General features: G+C 59.3%; 1 protein-coding gene across 1 annotated transcript in view; it reads left to right on the plus strand.

Annotated features, from left to right (window-relative positions):
• LOC111145735 (trinucleotide repeat containing 18) overlaps positions 1-17,831 on the plus strand; it is an 81,636-nt gene that overhangs the window by 26,723 nt on the left and 37,082 nt on the right. The window contains exons 5-13 of the mRNA XM_022500898.1: positions 5,130-5,232; positions 5,537-5,742; positions 6,178-6,324; positions 6,784-6,974; positions 8,306-8,735; positions 10,071-11,069; positions 15,720-15,895; positions 16,427-16,563; positions 16,790-16,918. Of these exons, the coding sequence (XP_022356606.1) occupies positions 5,130-5,232; positions 5,537-5,742; positions 6,178-6,324; positions 6,784-6,974; positions 8,306-8,735; positions 10,071-11,069; positions 15,720-15,895; positions 16,427-16,563; positions 16,790-16,918 (2,518 nt within the window). The remainder of the gene's footprint in view (positions 1-5,129; positions 5,233-5,536; positions 5,743-6,177; positions 6,325-6,783; positions 6,975-8,305; positions 8,736-10,070; positions 11,070-15,719; positions 15,896-16,426; positions 16,564-16,789; positions 16,919-17,831) is intronic.

Consider the following 17,831-nt stretch of genomic DNA (forward strand, 5'->3'; position numbering starts at 1 on the left):
TTGGGAGGCCCGAGATCTCTTTGCGTCCTCTCTCTGAAGGAATGGTCATGTGACATGGCATTTCACCCCTGTTGGGGGCTCAGAGTCCTGAGTGTCTGCCCAGGTCCAAGGGACATGTGTCCGTGGGGTCCTGTGAGAGAGAGAGAGAGAGAGAGAATGCATGTTTGAGTATGTGTGAGAGAAAATGTATGTGCTTGAGAGAAGACCTATGAGAGTGCGCACGTGAACATGCGTGAGACGGTGTGCGAGCGCTTGTGCACGTGACTGTGACAGGGTATGTGTGACATGGACGGAGTGTGTGTGTGTGCGAGAATGTGTGACAGTGTGACACTGTGTGACTGAGAATTTGTGATGCTGTGATAGTATGTGTGCGCGTACGAGAACGCGTGTGACTGTAGCGGTGACTGATAGTGATGGGTGCGAGTGTGGGTGTGAGTGTGTGAGACGGTGTGTGTGAGGGTGTGTGTGAGGGTGACAGTGTGACTCTGACGGTGCGTGTGACTGGCAGTGACGGTGGCAGCATGTTACTGTAGTAGGGACGTGAGAGAAATGTGTGTGACGTTATGTGTGACCGCGCGTGTGACTACATGAGTGTGACCTCGACTGTGTGTGAATGAATGTGTGAGTGTGGCAGTGGGATATGTGAAAGTGACAATGTGTGTGATGGGGCAGTGTGACTCAGTGACAGCGTGTGACAGTGCGTGTATGTGGAACAGCGTATGTGTGTGACAGAATGTGGGGAAGGAGGGAGGGAGGAAGGAGGACCTACCTGATGGGCTTGGGATGAGACGTTCAGGCGTTGGTCACTGGCGGCCTTCGGAAAGTAGGCAGCTGGGTTCTTTCCCTTAACACAGTTCCCGTCAGAAGTAGTGGTTTTTCCCAATACTGGCACACTTGGGGAAGGGCAGGAATTGGGGGCACCCCAGCCGAGCGGGTGGTCGTCAGCCTGTGCCTCCTGGTCTCCTCTCACCTTCCTTGTCTCTTGAATTTTTGGAGAGAGCCTTCTGCTGGTCAGTGCGTTCAAAACCGGTCTTTGCCTCATCAGGTGTGTGACCTTAAACAGGAGGCCCGAGCCTTCTGGGCCCCGGTGTCCGCACTGACCATGCAGCTGCTGGGCACACAGTAGGTGTGTCATAACCAGGCCTGCCTTCTCTTGGCACACGTTCAGCGTTTTGGGGTCTGAGAGCTTGTGGCAGAGCCTGTGAGTTCTAGATCTTTTGGAGAAATGCCCCTGGCGGCCCATACAGGCCCGGAGATGGGGTAAGGACAGGCGTGACCTACAGCCATGAGCCCGAGTGACTGGTGGTGCGTCCCCGGATGCCCAGCACAGCCACTGTCATTCAGCGGGTGGCCCCAGGAGAACCTGGTCGTTAGGTGGAACCAGCCCAGGCCCCCAGCAGCCCCTGGCAGGAGGATCTGTTGCTCTCTCGGCTTTCCCTTTAGGGAGAGCGGGCCCTGAGGAGGTGAAGGGACTGGCCCAGGGTCCCTGGGCTGGAAGGGGCAGGCTGAGCTTGAACAGACCTCGGCCCAGGTTTATGGCTCCTACATTTTCTTCTTGCCCGTTGGTGTCACCGCTGTGGTGGAGGCATGGGGGTGGGGACTCTGGCAGGAGGGGCTGTGGGGGTGCGCCCGCGTCACCCCAGACAGAGCTGGGGTCGTGTGGTGTCAGCAGCAGTGATGGCCCCGGATCCTAGAGAGTGCTCGGTCAGCCTGAGCCGGCAGCAGCCACATCACACCTGCCAGAGGGACACGGGATGGGGTTGCCGTGGGAACCAGGCCTCAGTCCTGGCTTCTACTGGGATTGGAGAGGCTGTGGCCTCGTGGTCCTGGGCCCTGGGGCAGGGCTGCAAATGCATGATAACAGCAGTGCTGCCGTGTCCCCAGCACAAGTGCTGTGCAGCTCCGTGCGAGGTGCAGGAGCCTCAGCGGCCGGGAAGACACTCCGATGCCAGTCCCAGCCAGGGAAGCCGCCTTGTTGGTCCGGGGTGTGACCTGGGCAGGTTGCTTGGCCTTCCTGTGCCTCAGTTTCCTAATCTAGAGTGGGTTGAGTTCTGGGACCCACGTCCTGGGTTGACGACCCCTGAGTGAGTGAATGCACGGAGAAGATCTAGGGTCCTTCTGGGCACAGAAGGGCTGGGGTGAGGTCTGTGTCTCTGGACCCTGCCCCACATGCCTGGGTCATGGAGGAGGAGCTGGTCTCCCACCGGCCTGGGACTCAGCGTGGAGGAGTGATTGGGCCCTCTGGTTCACTCTTCCTCTGGCTTCCCCTCCCACCTTGAACAAAATCTAAACCACGTTCCCTTCCACAGTCTCCAGGACCCTGTCGTCTGTACCCACCTCTTCTGTTATCTCAACCCCAGGCACCTCTCTTGCTTATTGGTCTCTCTAGCCACCATGGTCTCCTTGATGTTCTCTGGCACGCTTCTGCCCCAGGGCCTTTGTACTTGCTATTCCTGCTACATAGCTCATTTTTTCTGTAGATATCTTCAGGGCTCCTTCTTTTTTTCCCTCCCTTCCTCCCTCCCTTCCTTCTTTCTTTCCTTCCTTCCCTGCCTATTTATTGAGCAGCTCCCCCTGTGCCAGGTGTTGTGTTGGGAAGAGGTACACAGCCAGGAGCGGGACTCCTTGAACCAGAGCAGTACATTGGGTTATGGAGGAAGCAGGTGGCAGACTACCAGCAAGCAGGGTAGTAGCATGTTGTGGTCACTGATGGGAGGGAGACACATAAGGGAGCTTCGTGGAGGAGAAATGGTCTGGGAGGGCTTCCTGGAGGAGGTGGCTTTGAAGGCGAGCTCTGACAGGAGAGCCTAAGCAGTCTTGGGGAAGGGCACTCTGGGTAGAGGGAACAGCATGTGTGGCCCTGAGGTGACTGGAGTGCGGAAAGCCAAGGTCATAGGGGCATGGTTCTGTGGGGCTGGCGGTCTGCGGGAGGGGCAGTTGTGAATAGGTGACAGGTTGACGTGGAAGGAGAAGGGTAGATCTGTAGTTCAGCCAAGCCTGGGTAGTGTGGGCATGTCCTCTTTCTTCAAGAGACCAACCGAATTTGGAGGGAGCTGCTCTGGGGCTCTGACTTGAGTGACCTTGGGGCTGGTGGGTCCCCTAAGGTGGGTGGGGCTGCAGACAGGTTTGCGGTGGGAGGTAGGGCCAGAGATGGGAAGCCGCTGACACCCTGAGTGATTGGTGACAGCCACGGCAATGGAGAGGCATCGGGCCAGAGGACAAGGGACTTGGATCCAAGATACCCTGTGGGCACTTGTCCCTTTCGAGGACGTCAGGAATTAGTGCCAAAGCCTGTACCTAAATCCAGGGTGGCCCAGGGAGTGGGAGGCCATCTCCTCTGGGAGAAGGAAGCTGGGCGCACATGCTGACTTCCCAGCCCAGCCACAGGACGCTAGGTGGCCGTCCACACGTCAGCCCTGCCTGCAGCCCCGGCTGTCCTTCTGGCCCTCCCTACCTCGGGGGATCCCTGAACAGGGCCCCTTCCAGTCCTTTATGAAGTGGGCGAGTGGGCTCAGGCTCCCTTTGGATACGGGAGCCACACTGACACCGGAGGCCAGGGGCACCCTGGCTGGGTCTCAGCCCAACCTGGCTGTGGCACTGCGCTCCCTCGGAGGGCCTCTCCCCTCCCTGCCTGGGGCCCGGAGGGGTTGCGGTGATGTTGAGCTGGCGGTGTCTGCTCAGTGCCTTTGCCGACCATGGCCTTGCTGAATGGTAGAGTGGGTGGCCAGGGATGTACCTCGGTGTCCCCCAGGGGCAGGCTGTGAAGCCACGTGCTCCCTTGCCCGCCCGCACTCCTGCCAGGCTGCCGGATGCCCTCGTTGTTGGTGCTGATCCGCCAAATGCTCCCTGAGGTCCCCTGTTGTCCTGGCCCACCTGCGGAATTTGCGGGCCATCCTCCCAGGTGCTCTCACTGTCCCAGTGTCTCTAGCTGCCTCTGTACTCCTTTCCCCAGTGCTAGGCTGCTGGCTGTCCCCCTGGGGACTTGGTCCATGGGCACATGGGCTTGGGTTGCTGGCATGCTCTCTCAGGGCTCTTGCCCTTGGTCTTGGGGCTGGCAGGCTCCAGCCTTCCCCAGAGGACAGGGAGACACCCTGGCACCCCTGAGCCTCTCCTGGGGGCTCTGTTCTTTGCTAGCTCCTGGTTTTGGGGGTACGGGGGGAATAAAGAGGAGATGGCAGCATTTCAAGTGGGGTTCTTTCCCACGAGGGTGGGGGCTGCTGCTGGAGCAGTAACACCTGTGTGCTGGGGGGACCGGGACCGGGAGTGGCCTCCTCCCTGAGCATGAGTCCCAGCCCCAGTGGGTTTCTCTTTTGACAAAAGTCTCTGGTGCTTTCTGTGTGGTCTCTGCTGCCTCCCATGCCCTAGTGTGCCCCGGACTGCCACATGCGTCCCGAGTTCTGGCTTGTGGTGTAGAAAACGCCTAGGAAGAGGGGCTGGGACAGGAGTGGGAGGAAGGTGGCAGGCCGAGGAGGGACAGAGGAGACGGTGGGTGCCCTCCGTGGGCTCCTGCCCCGCCCCACCCCCCTTCAGTTAACTGGCTGAGTGCCAGGCTGGACTTGGGGACCTGCCTTCTCTGCTCTGAGGGGTCTCTGGGGGCTGGGCAGCTCATGGGAGGTGTGGTGGTACTAGCTTGGGTGGGTGGCATGTGCTGGGCAAGGGTGGGGACGGGGGAGCCCCAGTGGCAGCTCCTGCATTTTCTGCTCACCCCCACGTAGATCATCTTTTCTCTGGTTTTATTCTCCTGTCTCGATTTTGGAAAGATTAGCTGCATGCCTGCAACAGCTAGAACCCCGATGAGACTTCCATGGGGCTTGAGGATGGTGGCGGATTCCCTGGGACCTGGGTCTGGCTGTGCTGCTCTTTTGACTTGAGGTCTTCCCTCCATCCTACCCACCCCACCCCCAGAATCTGCCCTCCCACCCACAAAGTAGCAGAGCTGCGACAGTGAATGTACTTGGCCTTCTCGAGGGATCCGTCTTACAGCATGCTGGGCGGCTCCCCATGCGAGTGCGAGTTACAGACGGGCCCTCCGTGGGGTGTGGAAGGGCCTGGCACCAAGGACATCTGGCCGGGAGGGGGGGCTCGCTGGGGCCCCGGGTTGGGGGTCACCACCTGTCCACTCCCCTCAGGGCACAGCCGAGCTGATGGTGACTGTGGGGATGAGAGGACCAGGCACCGGGAGGAGCGGCTGTTGGGGGCGCGGCTGGACAGAGACCAGGAAAAGCTCCTCAGGTGAGGGCTTGGGGGCTACCCAGGGGCCGGGGCGCATGACCCTAGTGGGTGTGGCCTCTTGTCTTGGGAGCTGGAGCTATCCTGGCCCACGACCCTGATCCCAGGCCAGATGGCCCCACAGTCCCTCTCCAGGGAGTGTATGTCCCCCTGTCCTGGGGGAGGCCCTGGAAGCCATTCTTTTCTGAGCCAGAGCTGGTTCCTCTTCATGCTGGGTGTCCACTGGGTATTTGGGGTGATAACCCTCCTCTCCCCCATCCCCTCCCGAGGCCCACGGGGCTGTTGCCAGTGCCTGTTTCCCTTTCAGAGAAAGTAAGGAGCTGGCTGACCTGGCCCGTTTGCACCCCACGAGCTGTGCTGCTAACGGCCTGAACCCTAACCTCATGGTGACCGGTGGCCCATCGCTGGCAGGCTCCGGGCGCTGGTCCGCCGACCCCGCAGCCCATCTGGGCACTCATCCCTGGCTGCCCCGCTCGGGTAGCACGTCCATGTGGCTCGCCGGGCACCCCTACGGTGGGTGTGGGATGCGCGGGTTGCCCTTATCTGGTGCTTGAGGATAGAGTGGGCCCCACATGTTCTTGCCTGGAGCCCAGGGCTGGTGCTGGGGCATGACTGTGCGTGGAGGGGAGTTGCTTGTGGGACCCGTGCCCAGAGCAGGCTCCTGTCTTCCTGCGGCCAGGGCCTGGGCCTCGCTTCCTCTCCCTGCACTTGAGCTCCCTCATGAGTCCGAAGAGGGCGGTCACTAAGATACCCACCTTGTGGGGGTCCCTTGCTGAGCCTGTTAGGGGCTGGTGCCCAGGGGTGGGTGGCTGTGGACATGCTTGCAGCCTGTCACCCCTCAGCTTCCTGCCTGGAGGCCCCAGGAGATGGGGGTCTGGGGAGCGGACAGCAAGGGGGTGGGCCTGTCCCCCCGGCTCCTGGCCTTGACTCGGTTCTGGGTCCTCCTAGGCTTGGGCCCACCTCCTCTGCACCAGGGCATGGCGCCTGCCTTCCCGCCTGGCCTGGGGGGCTCCCTGCCATCAGCTTACCAGTTCGTGAGGGACCCCCAGTCGGGCCAGCTGGTGGTCATTCCCAGTGACCACCTGCCTCACTTTGGTAAGTGGTGGCCTTTGGGTGGAGGGCTCTTGGGTAGGAGGCAGACCGGGGCTTCGAGGATGTTCTGATGTCCATGGTTTCCCTGTGTCATAAATCCACAGGCATTTTTATTTTAATATTCTCCTACCCAGAACCAAAGCAGGTTTTCCTTTCTGGGGTCTGCACACTCCCCACTCCCCCCCCACCCCCGGCCCTGTGCTTCCCATCCCTCAGGAGTCTGCTTGGCAGACCACTGGGTGTGGTGGGGAGCAAGGGATTGGAGACCCCCTGTTGGCATGCTCTTGCCTTAAGAGTTCTGGGACATCCCACCTGGGGTGTGGATGGAGTGCCTGGGCCTGGGCCCTGGGCTGGGGAGGTGGGTGCAGAGGGAGGCTCCGGGCCAGCCCTACCCCACCTCCAGAGGGGGCGGCCGGGGGCGCTGGGCGGCGGATGCAGCCTCATTGTGCGTCCTGCCCCTAGCGGAGCTGATGGAACGGGCCGCGGCGCCCCCGCTCTGGGCTGCCCTGTACCCACCAGGCCGCGGCCCCCTGCACCACGCCCAGCAGCTGCAGCTCTTCTCCCAGCAGCGCTTCCTGCGGCAGCAGGAGCTCCTGTACCTGCAGCAGCAGGCGGCCCAGGCCCTGGAACTGCAGAGGAGCGCCCAGCTCGTGGTGAGTGGGTGGGGGGAGGGATGGTGACGGGGTGGGGAGCCCGCCGCAGCCCCCCAGGGATGGAGAGGCAGACGGCTCCACAGGCAGGAACTCAGCAGTTAAGAGCTGTGAGCTGTGAGGGAGAAAAGAGGGCAAAGAGGGCAGGGGCTGGTGGTCAGGGAGGGCCACCTGGAGGAGGAGGAAGCGTTAGCCCACAGACCCGAAGGAGTTGACCATGGACAAGCCCCTCGGGTACAGGGAACAACGTGAGCAAGGCCCAGAGGTGGATGGAGACTGGCAGGGGCAGGGTGCGGGGAGCAGCAGGGAAACTGAGGCAGGAGAGGCAGCCTGCTGGACTGGGGAAGTTTGCATTGGATGCTGTTTTCTGAGCCCAGGCTGACCTCCTCCTTGAGCCCCCCCGGCCGGGCTGCCAGCTCCATGGTCCCGGCTCCCTTCTCAGGCCGGGGCTGGCCTCTGACCACCATGTTGACTGATCGTGAGAGATGGGAGACATGAGGGGTTCCCCACGTGGTGGGGCTCCCAAAAGTCCACAGCCCTCCTGCCTCCTTGCAGGACATCTGTCCTCTGCTTGGCCTGTCCCTTTTCCTTCAGGCAGTGGCCACTCAGGGGAGTCCACCGAGGTGGCCCAGGCAGCAGGCAGGGCAGCGGACAGGGCCAGGGCCCGGGGTGTGACCCTCAGCTCTGGCGTATCTGGCTCTGTGCCCTTGGGTAAATGACTTAACGTCTCCGGGCTTAGGTTTCCTCCTCTGGAAAGTACCAGGAACCCTGCGTCATCAGGATTATCAGTCAGATTTAATAATCAGGAGAGTGGTTGGTGCTGGGAGCATTTCTTCCCAGTATATTTTCTGTGACTGCCTGGCTCCTTGCCCCCCTCACCTCCCCCACGAGCACTGGCTGTCCTTCCATTGCCTCAAAGAGCATCAAATGCAGGAAGAGACCCCCCCACCCCCCACAGGCATTTTGAGACCCAAAGGTGATAAGGCAGGAGCGTACTCAGTAGGTAGTGAGTTCCCCGTGAGGGTAGCTATTCTAATGCCATCAAAGTGTGGGGAGTGGGGGAGCCTCACGCCGCTGCCCTGCCCTCCTTGTCCTGCCTGCAGGTTCCCAGCAGGGCCAGGCTGGAGGCCCCGCCCTTCCTCGCACCAGCCCTGTCTGGGGTTCCACAAGGAACGCTGTGCTTGTTACACGCGAGTCAGGATGGAATGTCCATAGCAGGCCGGGAGGGTGGGCAGCCTGCGCCCTGGACCCCGCTTGAGGGGCCCCCGGGGATGGGGGAGGTGCTGGGTGATGGCTCCTGCTGTGCTCACCCTGCCTGCCGGTCCCCTCCCCAGCAGGAGCGGCTGAAGGCCCAGGAACATCGGGCAGAGATGGAGGAGAAGGTGAGCAAGCGGAATCTGGAGGCCGCAGGCAAGGCTGGCCTGGCCGCCCCGGGCCCTGGGCTGCTGCCTCGGAAGCCCCCCGGCCTGGCTGCTGGCCCCACGGGCACCTACGGCAAGGCCATGAGCCCGCCACCATCTCCCCGCGCTTCCCCTGTGGCTGCCCTGAAGGCCAAGGTCATCCAGAAACTGGAAGATGTGTCCAAGGCACCCACCTATGCCTACCCCGCCACGCCCAGCTCCCACCCCAGCAGCCCGCCGCCCGCCTCCCCGCCGCCCACTCCTGGTATCACCCGCAAGGAGGAGGCGCCTGAGAATGTCGTGGAGAAGAAGGACTTGGAGTTGGAGAAGGAAGCCTCCAGCCCCTTCCAGGCCTTGTTCTCGGGTAGGAGTGAGGCTCAGACCCCCGGGGGCCGCATGCTGCTCGGACTGGAGTGGGCTCGGGTTCTGGCAGAGCTGAATCCCGCCACCGGTCCATTACCCTCCATGTGTCTGGCCCTTCCTTCCTTCCTCTGTCTGCTGGGTGCCTGCCGTGTGCCGGGTCTGCTCCCAGGCTCTGGAATGAACGCATGAGCATGGGGGGCTCGGCCTTTCTCGGGCCCCACTTCGGGAGCACAGTTACGTTCGAACCTACCTTGGGGTGCCTGGGTGGCTCCGTTTGTAAGGTGTCTGACTCTTGATCTCGGAGTCATGAGTTCAGGCCCCATGGTGGGTTCCACAGCGGGCACAGAAGCTGTGGTATAAAAAAACAAAACAAAAAAGCCCAACTGTTTCCGAAGGACTCATTCTGAGGATTAAGCAAAGCTAAGAACTGTAAGGCACACTGTGGCTGGTCCACGGGAGCTGCTGAGTGGGCACAGTGAGAACAGTAGCATGGGGAGTCCCATTCTGGGGGTGCCCCCCATGCTGTGAGCACAGTGCTCTTCCCATCGCGGCCTGGGTCAGTGGGACGTGCAGCGGTGGCCTGAATGGCATGCCTCCTCCCTGGTGGCCCTTATGAGTGTGAGAGCGTGGCTGGGAGGATGTGAGTTCCAGTTCAGATTCTGCCACCAGAATGCTGTGTGACCTTGGAGCAGGTGGCTGCCCCTCTCTGGGGAGATTTGATACCATGCTCCTGTCTGGCACGGAGTACGTGCCTGGGCCCCAGGAAGTGCTGTGTGCACCCATCTCCCCCTGGTCAGCCCAGGGAGCACTGTGGAGATCCGCCCGCAGACTGTCCTGCTCTTGGAGAGGATGCTCCGAGGTGGAGAGGGTAGAGTGGGAAAGTCGGGGGGAGGGCAACACTGTATTACTGTTACTTCTTGAACAACCTGGATGCCCCAGCTCTGCTCTAACGGGATGGGGTGGGAATGGTGGACTGGAGATGCCCTGGGTGGGTGAGGACCGTGGGTGGTCTACTGAGTGTTTGCTTCTGGGCTAGCCTCATGTTGGGTGCTGTGGGGTTAGGGCTGGGGAGAGAAAGCAAGCCGATGATGATTTCTGCTTCTGAGACCTGAAGCCCCTCGGGGACAGGATGGTGGCTGACTTTTCTCTCTCTGGTCTGGACATGCCAATGTCCCCACATGCTGCCAGTAAGAGGTCACAGTTCCGTAGGCTGGCCGGGACAGGCGGGTGGCCACAGGGTCTCTGTCTTGGCTGGTGGGTGGATGTGCATGAGGACATGGGGGATGTCAGATGGACAGGTTAGGGGGCCGCTGCTGACTCTCCATGTCCTCGGCAGATATCCCACCCAGGTACCCGTTTCAAACCCTGCCGCCACACTACGGGAGGCCCTACCCATTCCTGCTGCAGCCCACAGCGGCCTCCGACGCCGACGGCCGGGCCCCCGATGTGCCGCTCCCAGCCGATGGGCCCGAGCGCCTGGCGCTGTCTCCTGAAGACAAGCCTATCCGCTTGTCCCCCTCCAAGATCCCAGAGCCTCTCCGCGAGGGCCCCGACGAAGAGCCGCTGGTAGAACGGGAGGTGAAGGCCGAGGTGGAGGACATGGACGATGGCCCTGCAGAGGTGCCCTCCTTGGAGTCTCCCCTGACATTGGCCCCTGAGGAAGCCCTGGCAGCCCCAAGCCCCGTGGCTGGCTGTGGAGGCGGTCTGCTGGAGGCCCAGGCGCTGAGCGCCAGCGGGCAGGGGGGCATGGAGCCCCCCGGGGGCCCAGACTTCGTGGAGGGGGCCGAAGCGCGGGTCGATTCCCCAGGCCGGACAGAACCGTGCACAGCCGCCCCGGACCTGGGGGTGCGACTGACGCCAGAGACACTGGTTGAGGCCAAGGAGGAGCCCGTGGAGGTGCCTGTCGATATGCCCATGGCCGTGTCCATGGCAGAGGCGGTGCCTGAGGAGGGCCTAGCACAGGCAGCCCCGAGCGAGCCCCGGCCTAGCCTGGAGTTGGCAGATGGTGACGTGCCCGCCGGGGAGGGGGAGTGCCTGAGTCTGGAGGCCAGGGAGGCCACACCTGTGCCCAGCGGCTCCTGCTTCCTGGAGGAGGAAGGCTCTGACCAGTTTCTGCCCGGCCTGGAGGACCCACTGGCTGGTATGAACGCTCTGGCAGCGGCTGCGGAACTGCCCCAGGCCAGGCCTCTGCCCTCCCCGGGCCCCGGCACCCAGGCCCTGGAGAAGCTGGAGGCGGCACAGAGCCTGGTCCTGGAGCAGAGTTTCTTGCACGGGATCACCCTGCTGAGCGAGATCGCCGAGCTGGAGCTGGAGAAGAGGAGCCAGGAGGTGGGAGGTGAGCCGCAAGGGATGCTTGGTTTCTAGGGCATTTTTTTTTTTTTTTTTACATTTTTACTTTTGTAAGAATTTAAAGATTTTGAAAATCCTCAGGAGATGGCTTATTTGTGTCCGTTTTTATTTTTTTAAGTGGGGGCAAAATCCACATAATGAAATTGACCATTTCAGTTGGTTACAGGTCAGTAGTATTCCGAGCGCCTTCATGTTACTGTGCAGCTGGGTCTACGGGTTTCTTAGTGATGACGTTTCTCCTTGTTCCGTCAGTGCTGGATTTTGTACTGGCACCATTCTTGGTGTTGCAGGGGACAGGAACTCTCCTTTGAACTTAGAAAACGGTGGGGGAAATTGATTGGCTCTTGGAACCTAAGTATATAGTGGCAATTAGTAAGTTTCAGGTATGGCTGGATCTAGGCGTTTCAAGTCATCAGGAGTTTCTTTCCCTATATACCCTTTCCCATCTCTCTCTCCAGCTGCTCCATTTTCCTCTCTGTTGGCCTCATTCACAGCAGGCCCACTGCCCCCATGGGGGTCACCAGCACTTCCTTGCAGGCCTACAGGCCTACGCGATTCAGCAGACTCTAAAAAGAGGCCACCGCTTTCTTGGGTACCTCTGGCAAATGTACTTTGATTCATTCTCATTGGCTCTCTGGGGTTCATGCTCTCTGCAGAAGCAAACTGTGGCCAGGGAGATGGGAAGGAACAGGCTGATTGTTCACTGCCCCTCACAGGGCTCTCCCTTCTGGAGGGCAGGGTAGGGTAGCCCTCAGAAGGAAACAGGTACTATCAGCAGAAGGGCAGTGAATTCTGGGCCAGGCACAAACCCACTGGTGTTCAACACAGAAACTCAGGGCGTTCCAAGAAATGTGTGCAGAAGGAGCTGTGGGCCAGGCGAGCCTCACCACCCCACGCTCGGCCCAGAACTGGCATGAAGGAGGGAAGGGCCCAGGCAACAGCTGTCAGGGTGGTAATGTGTTGCTAGTGTTTTGGTGCATTTTTTCTAGAACTTTTTCTGTACACACACCACTTCTAAAATTAAGATCATTTTGTAAACAATGTTCTGTGAGCCGCCCTTTTCACTTAGCGTATCTCTATGAAATATTTTTCAGAGCTGTGTGTCTTGAAACATTTTTTTAGGAACAGTCAAGTTTTCTAGCTCGTGGAGGGCCTAGCCTTCAGTAATCTAGTCCTAGATGGTACTGCCCTTTGTTTTGTTTTGTTTTGCTGTTGTAAGTAATATGATGATTATGCCTGAAGAAAAATCCTTGGCCATCCCCCTGATTTTCCTGGGGGGTCTGTTCCCAGGGGTGGAATTGCTAGGTCAGAACCAAGGCCACATTTTCAAGGCCTGTTCATTGCCATGGTCCTGTGGCCCCCTGGAAGCCTGGACAGGTGCCGCCCACTCCCCCACAGGGGTCTGTTGTTGGGTTCTTGTTGTCGAAAAGTTCATGACTTCTTTTCTCTTGTTTAAATAGTTTCGTACAAAAAATTATTTTTCAGAAGAAAATGAAAATCCTCTGGAGTCCTGCCAACAGGTGCTGGGTTTTCAGTGGGGGCCGCAGAGGGCCCAGCTGGGAAGGAGGGGCTGAAGATGGGTTGCCTTGTTTGGGGACTGCTGCCCACCGTTGCTCCTTTGCACGCCCCTGCCTCATTTTCTGTTTGGGAGTCCTGCTTGCCCTCATTTAACTGTGTGCCGGCACGGATTTTGGACAAGGCTGTCCACGTGCAGCCCTTGACACTGTTGGGTGGTGACAGGCAGTAATAGGTGGACACAGTGGGAAGGGGACAGGGTGGAAGCGGAAGGCCAGGGATCCTTTTCTTGATAAAGTGACCTGAGGAAGGTCAGGGAGGAACTCTTCTGGGGGAAACATTCCAGGCTGACAGAACAGTAGGTGCAAAGGCCCTGAGGTGAGTGGTGGGTGTGGCTCTGTGTGTGACATGTTGGAACAGGAGCCAGGAGTGGAAGGAGGAGTAGTGGTGGCCACAAGGAGCTTGGCGGGTAGGGCAGGGGGTAGGTCCCTGGGCACTCCTGGAAGAGGGTTTGGAGTTGCAGTGATGGGATCAGACTTCAGTAGGGTCATTTTGGGGGCTGTGTGCATAACTGATGCCAAGACGGGGTGGATGCAGGGAGACCCAGGAGGATGCTCCAGACCCTGGGGGTGGGCGGGGCAGGTGGAGGCGAGGAGTGGGAGGATTCTGAGTGGAAGTTAAGGTGCAGCCAGTGGGCTTTTGCCAGGCTCTGGGTGGGTATAAGAGCAAGTCCAAGGTTCCTGGCCTGACCTGTGGAAGAGCACTTTCCAGGAGGTGGGGGATGGGGGACTGGGGGGGGGGGGATGACTTTGTGACCTGCAGGTGGTTTCTGCTGAGGAGGTGTGGTCCAGGGCTGGCTGGGTGGCCCTGGGCTGGATCTATGGCCCTGGGCTGGCTAGTGCACTTGGGAGGTGCCGGTGTGTAGGGGTTGTGTGTGCTGAAGGTTCTGGTAGCCCTTTTCTCTTCCCAGCAGCTGATGACAGGATACAGAGCATCAGTCCTCCACAAAAGGCCCCAGGTGGTGCTTAGAGCTGCCCCATGGCCATGGGTCACATCGTGCTGGTACCTCCACAAGGCTGGTGTGTTGGTTAGCTGGGGCTGCTGTCACAGACACCACAGACTGCGGGACTCAGATATCAGAAACGTGTTGTCTCCTTGTTGGGTGAGGGGGCGGAAGTTCTAGACCGGGGGTGAGCAGGGCTGGGTCCTGTGGAGGCCTCTCCTGTGTCCTTGCATGGTTGCCCCTTTGTGCCTGTGTCCAGAGTTTCCTTTCCCATAGGGACACAGTCCTCCTGGATTAGGGTTCCTCTAGTAACTTGACTTTAACTTGATTTCCTCTTTAGAGGCTCTCAAAATAAGGTCACTTTCTGAGGTCCCTGGGTCAGGACTTCGGTGTGTGGATTTGGCAGGGGACACAGTTCATCCCGTAGCAGCTGGCCTAGGGTCATCCCGGCTGCCGTGGGCTGTCAGTCGTGAGAGCCCCAGCAGGACTGGTTTGGAGGGCGAAGGAGGAGACAAAGGTGCACCTTGGTCCCCTCCTCTGTAACGGGGTGGCCCTCTCTTGCCTTACCCAGCAGCTAAGACTCTGATGGCTCGGAAGACCTTGTGACCCCGCACCAGCTCCCCTTGTGAGCTGATGGGGTTCACTGAGTTGCTGCCTCAGTTTCTGCAAGGATACGGAAGAGCAGAACCCCCGGCTCTTAGTCGGTGGTGACATGCCTGGTTGTCACTGCTCGGGGGAGTACTGCTGACATCTAGTGGGTGAAGGTAGGAGATGCCCCTGCAGCGCCTGTAGCGCATGCCCAGGACAGCCACCCTGGGGGGGCCGAGGAGGAGCTGAGCCAACTTGGATGGTGCCAAGGTCGAGAAGCCCTAAGCCATGCGAGAAAAGTCACTGATGTTGATTTTATGGAACTATACGCATCGGTAGTAAAGAATATACTTTTTTCTTTGGTACACATGAAAAACTAGCACCTCAGGTACACTCAAAAAAACCGATCACACATTAGATCACCGAGAAAACACAAGTTTAAAAACAAAACAAAACAAAACAAAAACTCCTTTAACTTTGGGAGAGACTGGAGGGGAGATGACCTCCCATGAGCCGCTGCTGAGATGCTGGGTTGGTGCACCCTTTCTGGAGGGTGGCTGGAATATTTGTCAGTACGTACTGACAAATTTACATACCTCGATTATGTTACACAGATGGGAATTCTTCTAGAACACGCGTGTCCTGACTGTGTGCCTATCCACCCACTACCAAAAAAAAATTTAGAAATGACCAAAATGTCCTTTTATTAGTAGAGGGTTATTTATTTAGATTGATTAAGTCTCCGCAGTGCCAGAGAATTTTAGGCACTGTTACTGGGTCTGGCCATGTAGCGTTGCTGTTACGCTGGTGTTTTTGATCTGTAGAGGTTTCAGTGTTACAAGGTTCAGGCTCATAACGTGGTAGATGTTCGTCTTGTGCTGCAAAGAGAGGTGAGGTGTTCTTCCATATGTGTGGATTGGTGCCATTTCTGTGTTTATAAAGGATGCCCACGGACATCGCTTGTGTTCGAATACGGGCACATGTTTCTGGGGTCTTCTACCAGAACGTCTGCTGTGGCACTTGCGGTGGCAGGGGCAACTCTGTTGGGGAGGGGAAGGTGTTCTTTCTTCACCCCTTTCTGCCAGGTTTGCGTTTTTTGTGTTCTCATATTACTTCTACAGTTTATAAAACTTAACTCAGGCTCCTTTTTTTCTGGAAGTGAAAAGTGTGCATATTCCTCATGGAAAATGTAAAGGGCAGATAAGCAGAAAGAGGCGCACTCTAGAAAGTACCTCTGTCGGCACTTGGCTATTCGGCTACTTTGTGTAGCAGTGGACATTTGGAACAGGGTCATGCTGTGTGCCCTGACTCTCGCTCGTTCTCATTTAGCACCATGCACCATTTCTTGCTTCTCGGAAAGGCTGCGGTGTAGTCAGCATCTTGGGGGCCACCATGTGGCCTTAGGCAAGCCCTGAGCTGGTCCTGGGCCTCATTCTCCTCCCTCTTTGGGGTCGGGCTGGCTGCCGTGTCCAGGAATCCTGCCCCCAGGGCAGGCATAGAAGTATGGGCTCACCTGCCTCCCATGTGCAGGTGCGGAGCGGGGCCCAGCGGTGCGGCCCTCGCTGGAGAGCCTGCTGGCAGCCAGCAGCCACATGCTGAAGGAGGTGTTGGACAGCCCCTTCGTGGACCCACTCAAGAACCTGCGGCTTCCGCGGGAGCTGAACCCCAACAAGAAGTACAGCTGGATGCAAAAGAAGGAGGAACGGGTGAGGTGTTCCGGGCCTGTTTTTGCCTGCCTGTGGGCTCTGGGGTGGGTCCCCCAGAGATGCCATCTTGCTGGGGACATGGCTGGCTTTGGAGTTGGAAGGTCTTGATCTGAGTCCATCTTCCGCCACTGACTTGCTGTGCAGTCCTGGGTGAACTCTTTTCCTTTTCTGGGTCTCAGTTTAGCCGTGGGACAATGGGCGACAGCCTGATGGGTCGGGAAGAGCAGGCCTGGCTGTGCCCCTCTCTGCCTGTGGGCCCCGGGCAAGCACCTCACGTTTCTGAACCTCCATCTATAAGTGACGTGTAACATGATGGGCCACGCTGCTTAAGCAGCTGTCCTGGGCCACACAGCCTTTGCTCAGCCCTTCGGACTTGGGTTTTGATCCCTGTTCTGCGTTCTGCCCACGGCCTTGGCTAATAAGTGGCAGAGATGGGGTTCGAGCTGGGGCCCCATCACCATCAAGCCTCACCTCTCCTGTGGGTGGTGGGAGCTGGTGGGTGTCGGCGTCCTCACCCCGCTCTCCCTGCAGATGTATGCCATGAAGTCGTCCTTGGAAAGCATGGACGCCATGGAGCTGGACTTCCGGATGCGGCTGGCCGAGGTCCAGCGGCGGTACAAGGAGAAGCAGCGAGAGCTGGTGAAGCTGCAGAGACGCCGCGACCCCGAGTGAGTGTGCCCCCAGGTGCATCCCGCGGCCCCGGCCGGCCCAGTGACAAGGCCACAGCAGGCGGCGCCCTGCTTGGGCTCTCATAGGCGTTGGCGCTCAGTAGGTTGGCTGTGGTAGGCCATTAGAGGTGTGTGTGGACCCGAGTGACGTGTGCGTATCGTGTGTCCTCCTCCGCGCCCCCTCTACCCCCCCAGGTTCACAGCCAAGCGTGTGATTCTTTTTAAGGGACAGGCGCGAGGAACCCCATAGAAGCTTGGCACGCAGAGGCCCTGGCAGGCCGAGGAAACGGACCCACGCCCTGAGCGCCCTGTCGCCCCCCCGCAAGAGAGGGAAGAGCCGCAACAGTAGCGGAAAGTAAGGCTGGCCCCTCGGTGGGTCGGGAACTGGCACAGAGCTCGGAGGGGAGGAGCACGGGCCCGCATAGGGCCTGCGTCTGGGCACCGGGGACCTCGAGTCCCTCGGACTCTGACCCGCCTGGTTGGTAGCTCTCAGGAAGCACAGTGTGCGCTGCCCGGGCCAGGAGGGTGAGCCAGGCGAGTGGCGAATGGACAGGCAGACTCATCCCCCCAGCACTGAATGGCAGATGAGCCCAGGGAGAGAGGTGTCCGTGCCGTCAGCCAAGCGCTTCCCCCACCTTCCTGCCACACCTGCTTCCTCCACGGTTAGGGACGAATTCCTGCCCTTCTCCACGTACCTCCTCCCTACAGAGGGCTTCGCTGAACTTTCAGCCCCGCCAGGACGGGCTCTGACTTGTGCTGTCACTTGGTTCCCTGTGTGACTGACAATGTCATTCCTGTCCTCCTGGCTTGTTGCACCTGAGCCTGTGACCCAGGGGTGCTCCTTTGTGTGTTCCTTGAGTGGCAGCAGAAGCTGCGTGTGGCACCTCTGGAGGTTTTCTTGAATGGTGGCTGGAATGAGAGCTCTTCCTCCGGGCTGGGCACGGGTAGGAGTGATGCTGCGATCTTCTGGGTGTCGGGAGTAGCATGAGCCGAATGAGGCCCATCAGAGCAGCGGGGTTGGAGTGCACCTTGGCCTGGGTTTTTGGGGCAGGGCAGACACTAGGCAGCCTGGTGCTTGGCTTGAGGAAGCAGAGGGGGCCGCAGGGTGGCTTCTGAAGGCACAGGAGAGGCAGTGGGTTGGCCACAGGTCTTGTCAGAAGACCTCCCCAAGGGCCCCCACGAATTGCATTTATCCTTCTTGGATGTTCCTGTTGGAGGAGAGGATGGAGACTGGAAGAAATTCCCTACAGCCGGCCAAAGGAGGGTAG

This window comes from Enhydra lutris, unplaced genomic scaffold (genome assembly GCF_002288905.1).
Source record: "Enhydra lutris kenyoni isolate GAN:26980312 unplaced genomic scaffold, ASM228890v2 scaffoldscaffold13, whole genome shotgun sequence".
Lineage (NCBI taxonomy): Eukaryota > Metazoa > Chordata > Mammalia > Carnivora > Mustelidae > Enhydra > Enhydra lutris.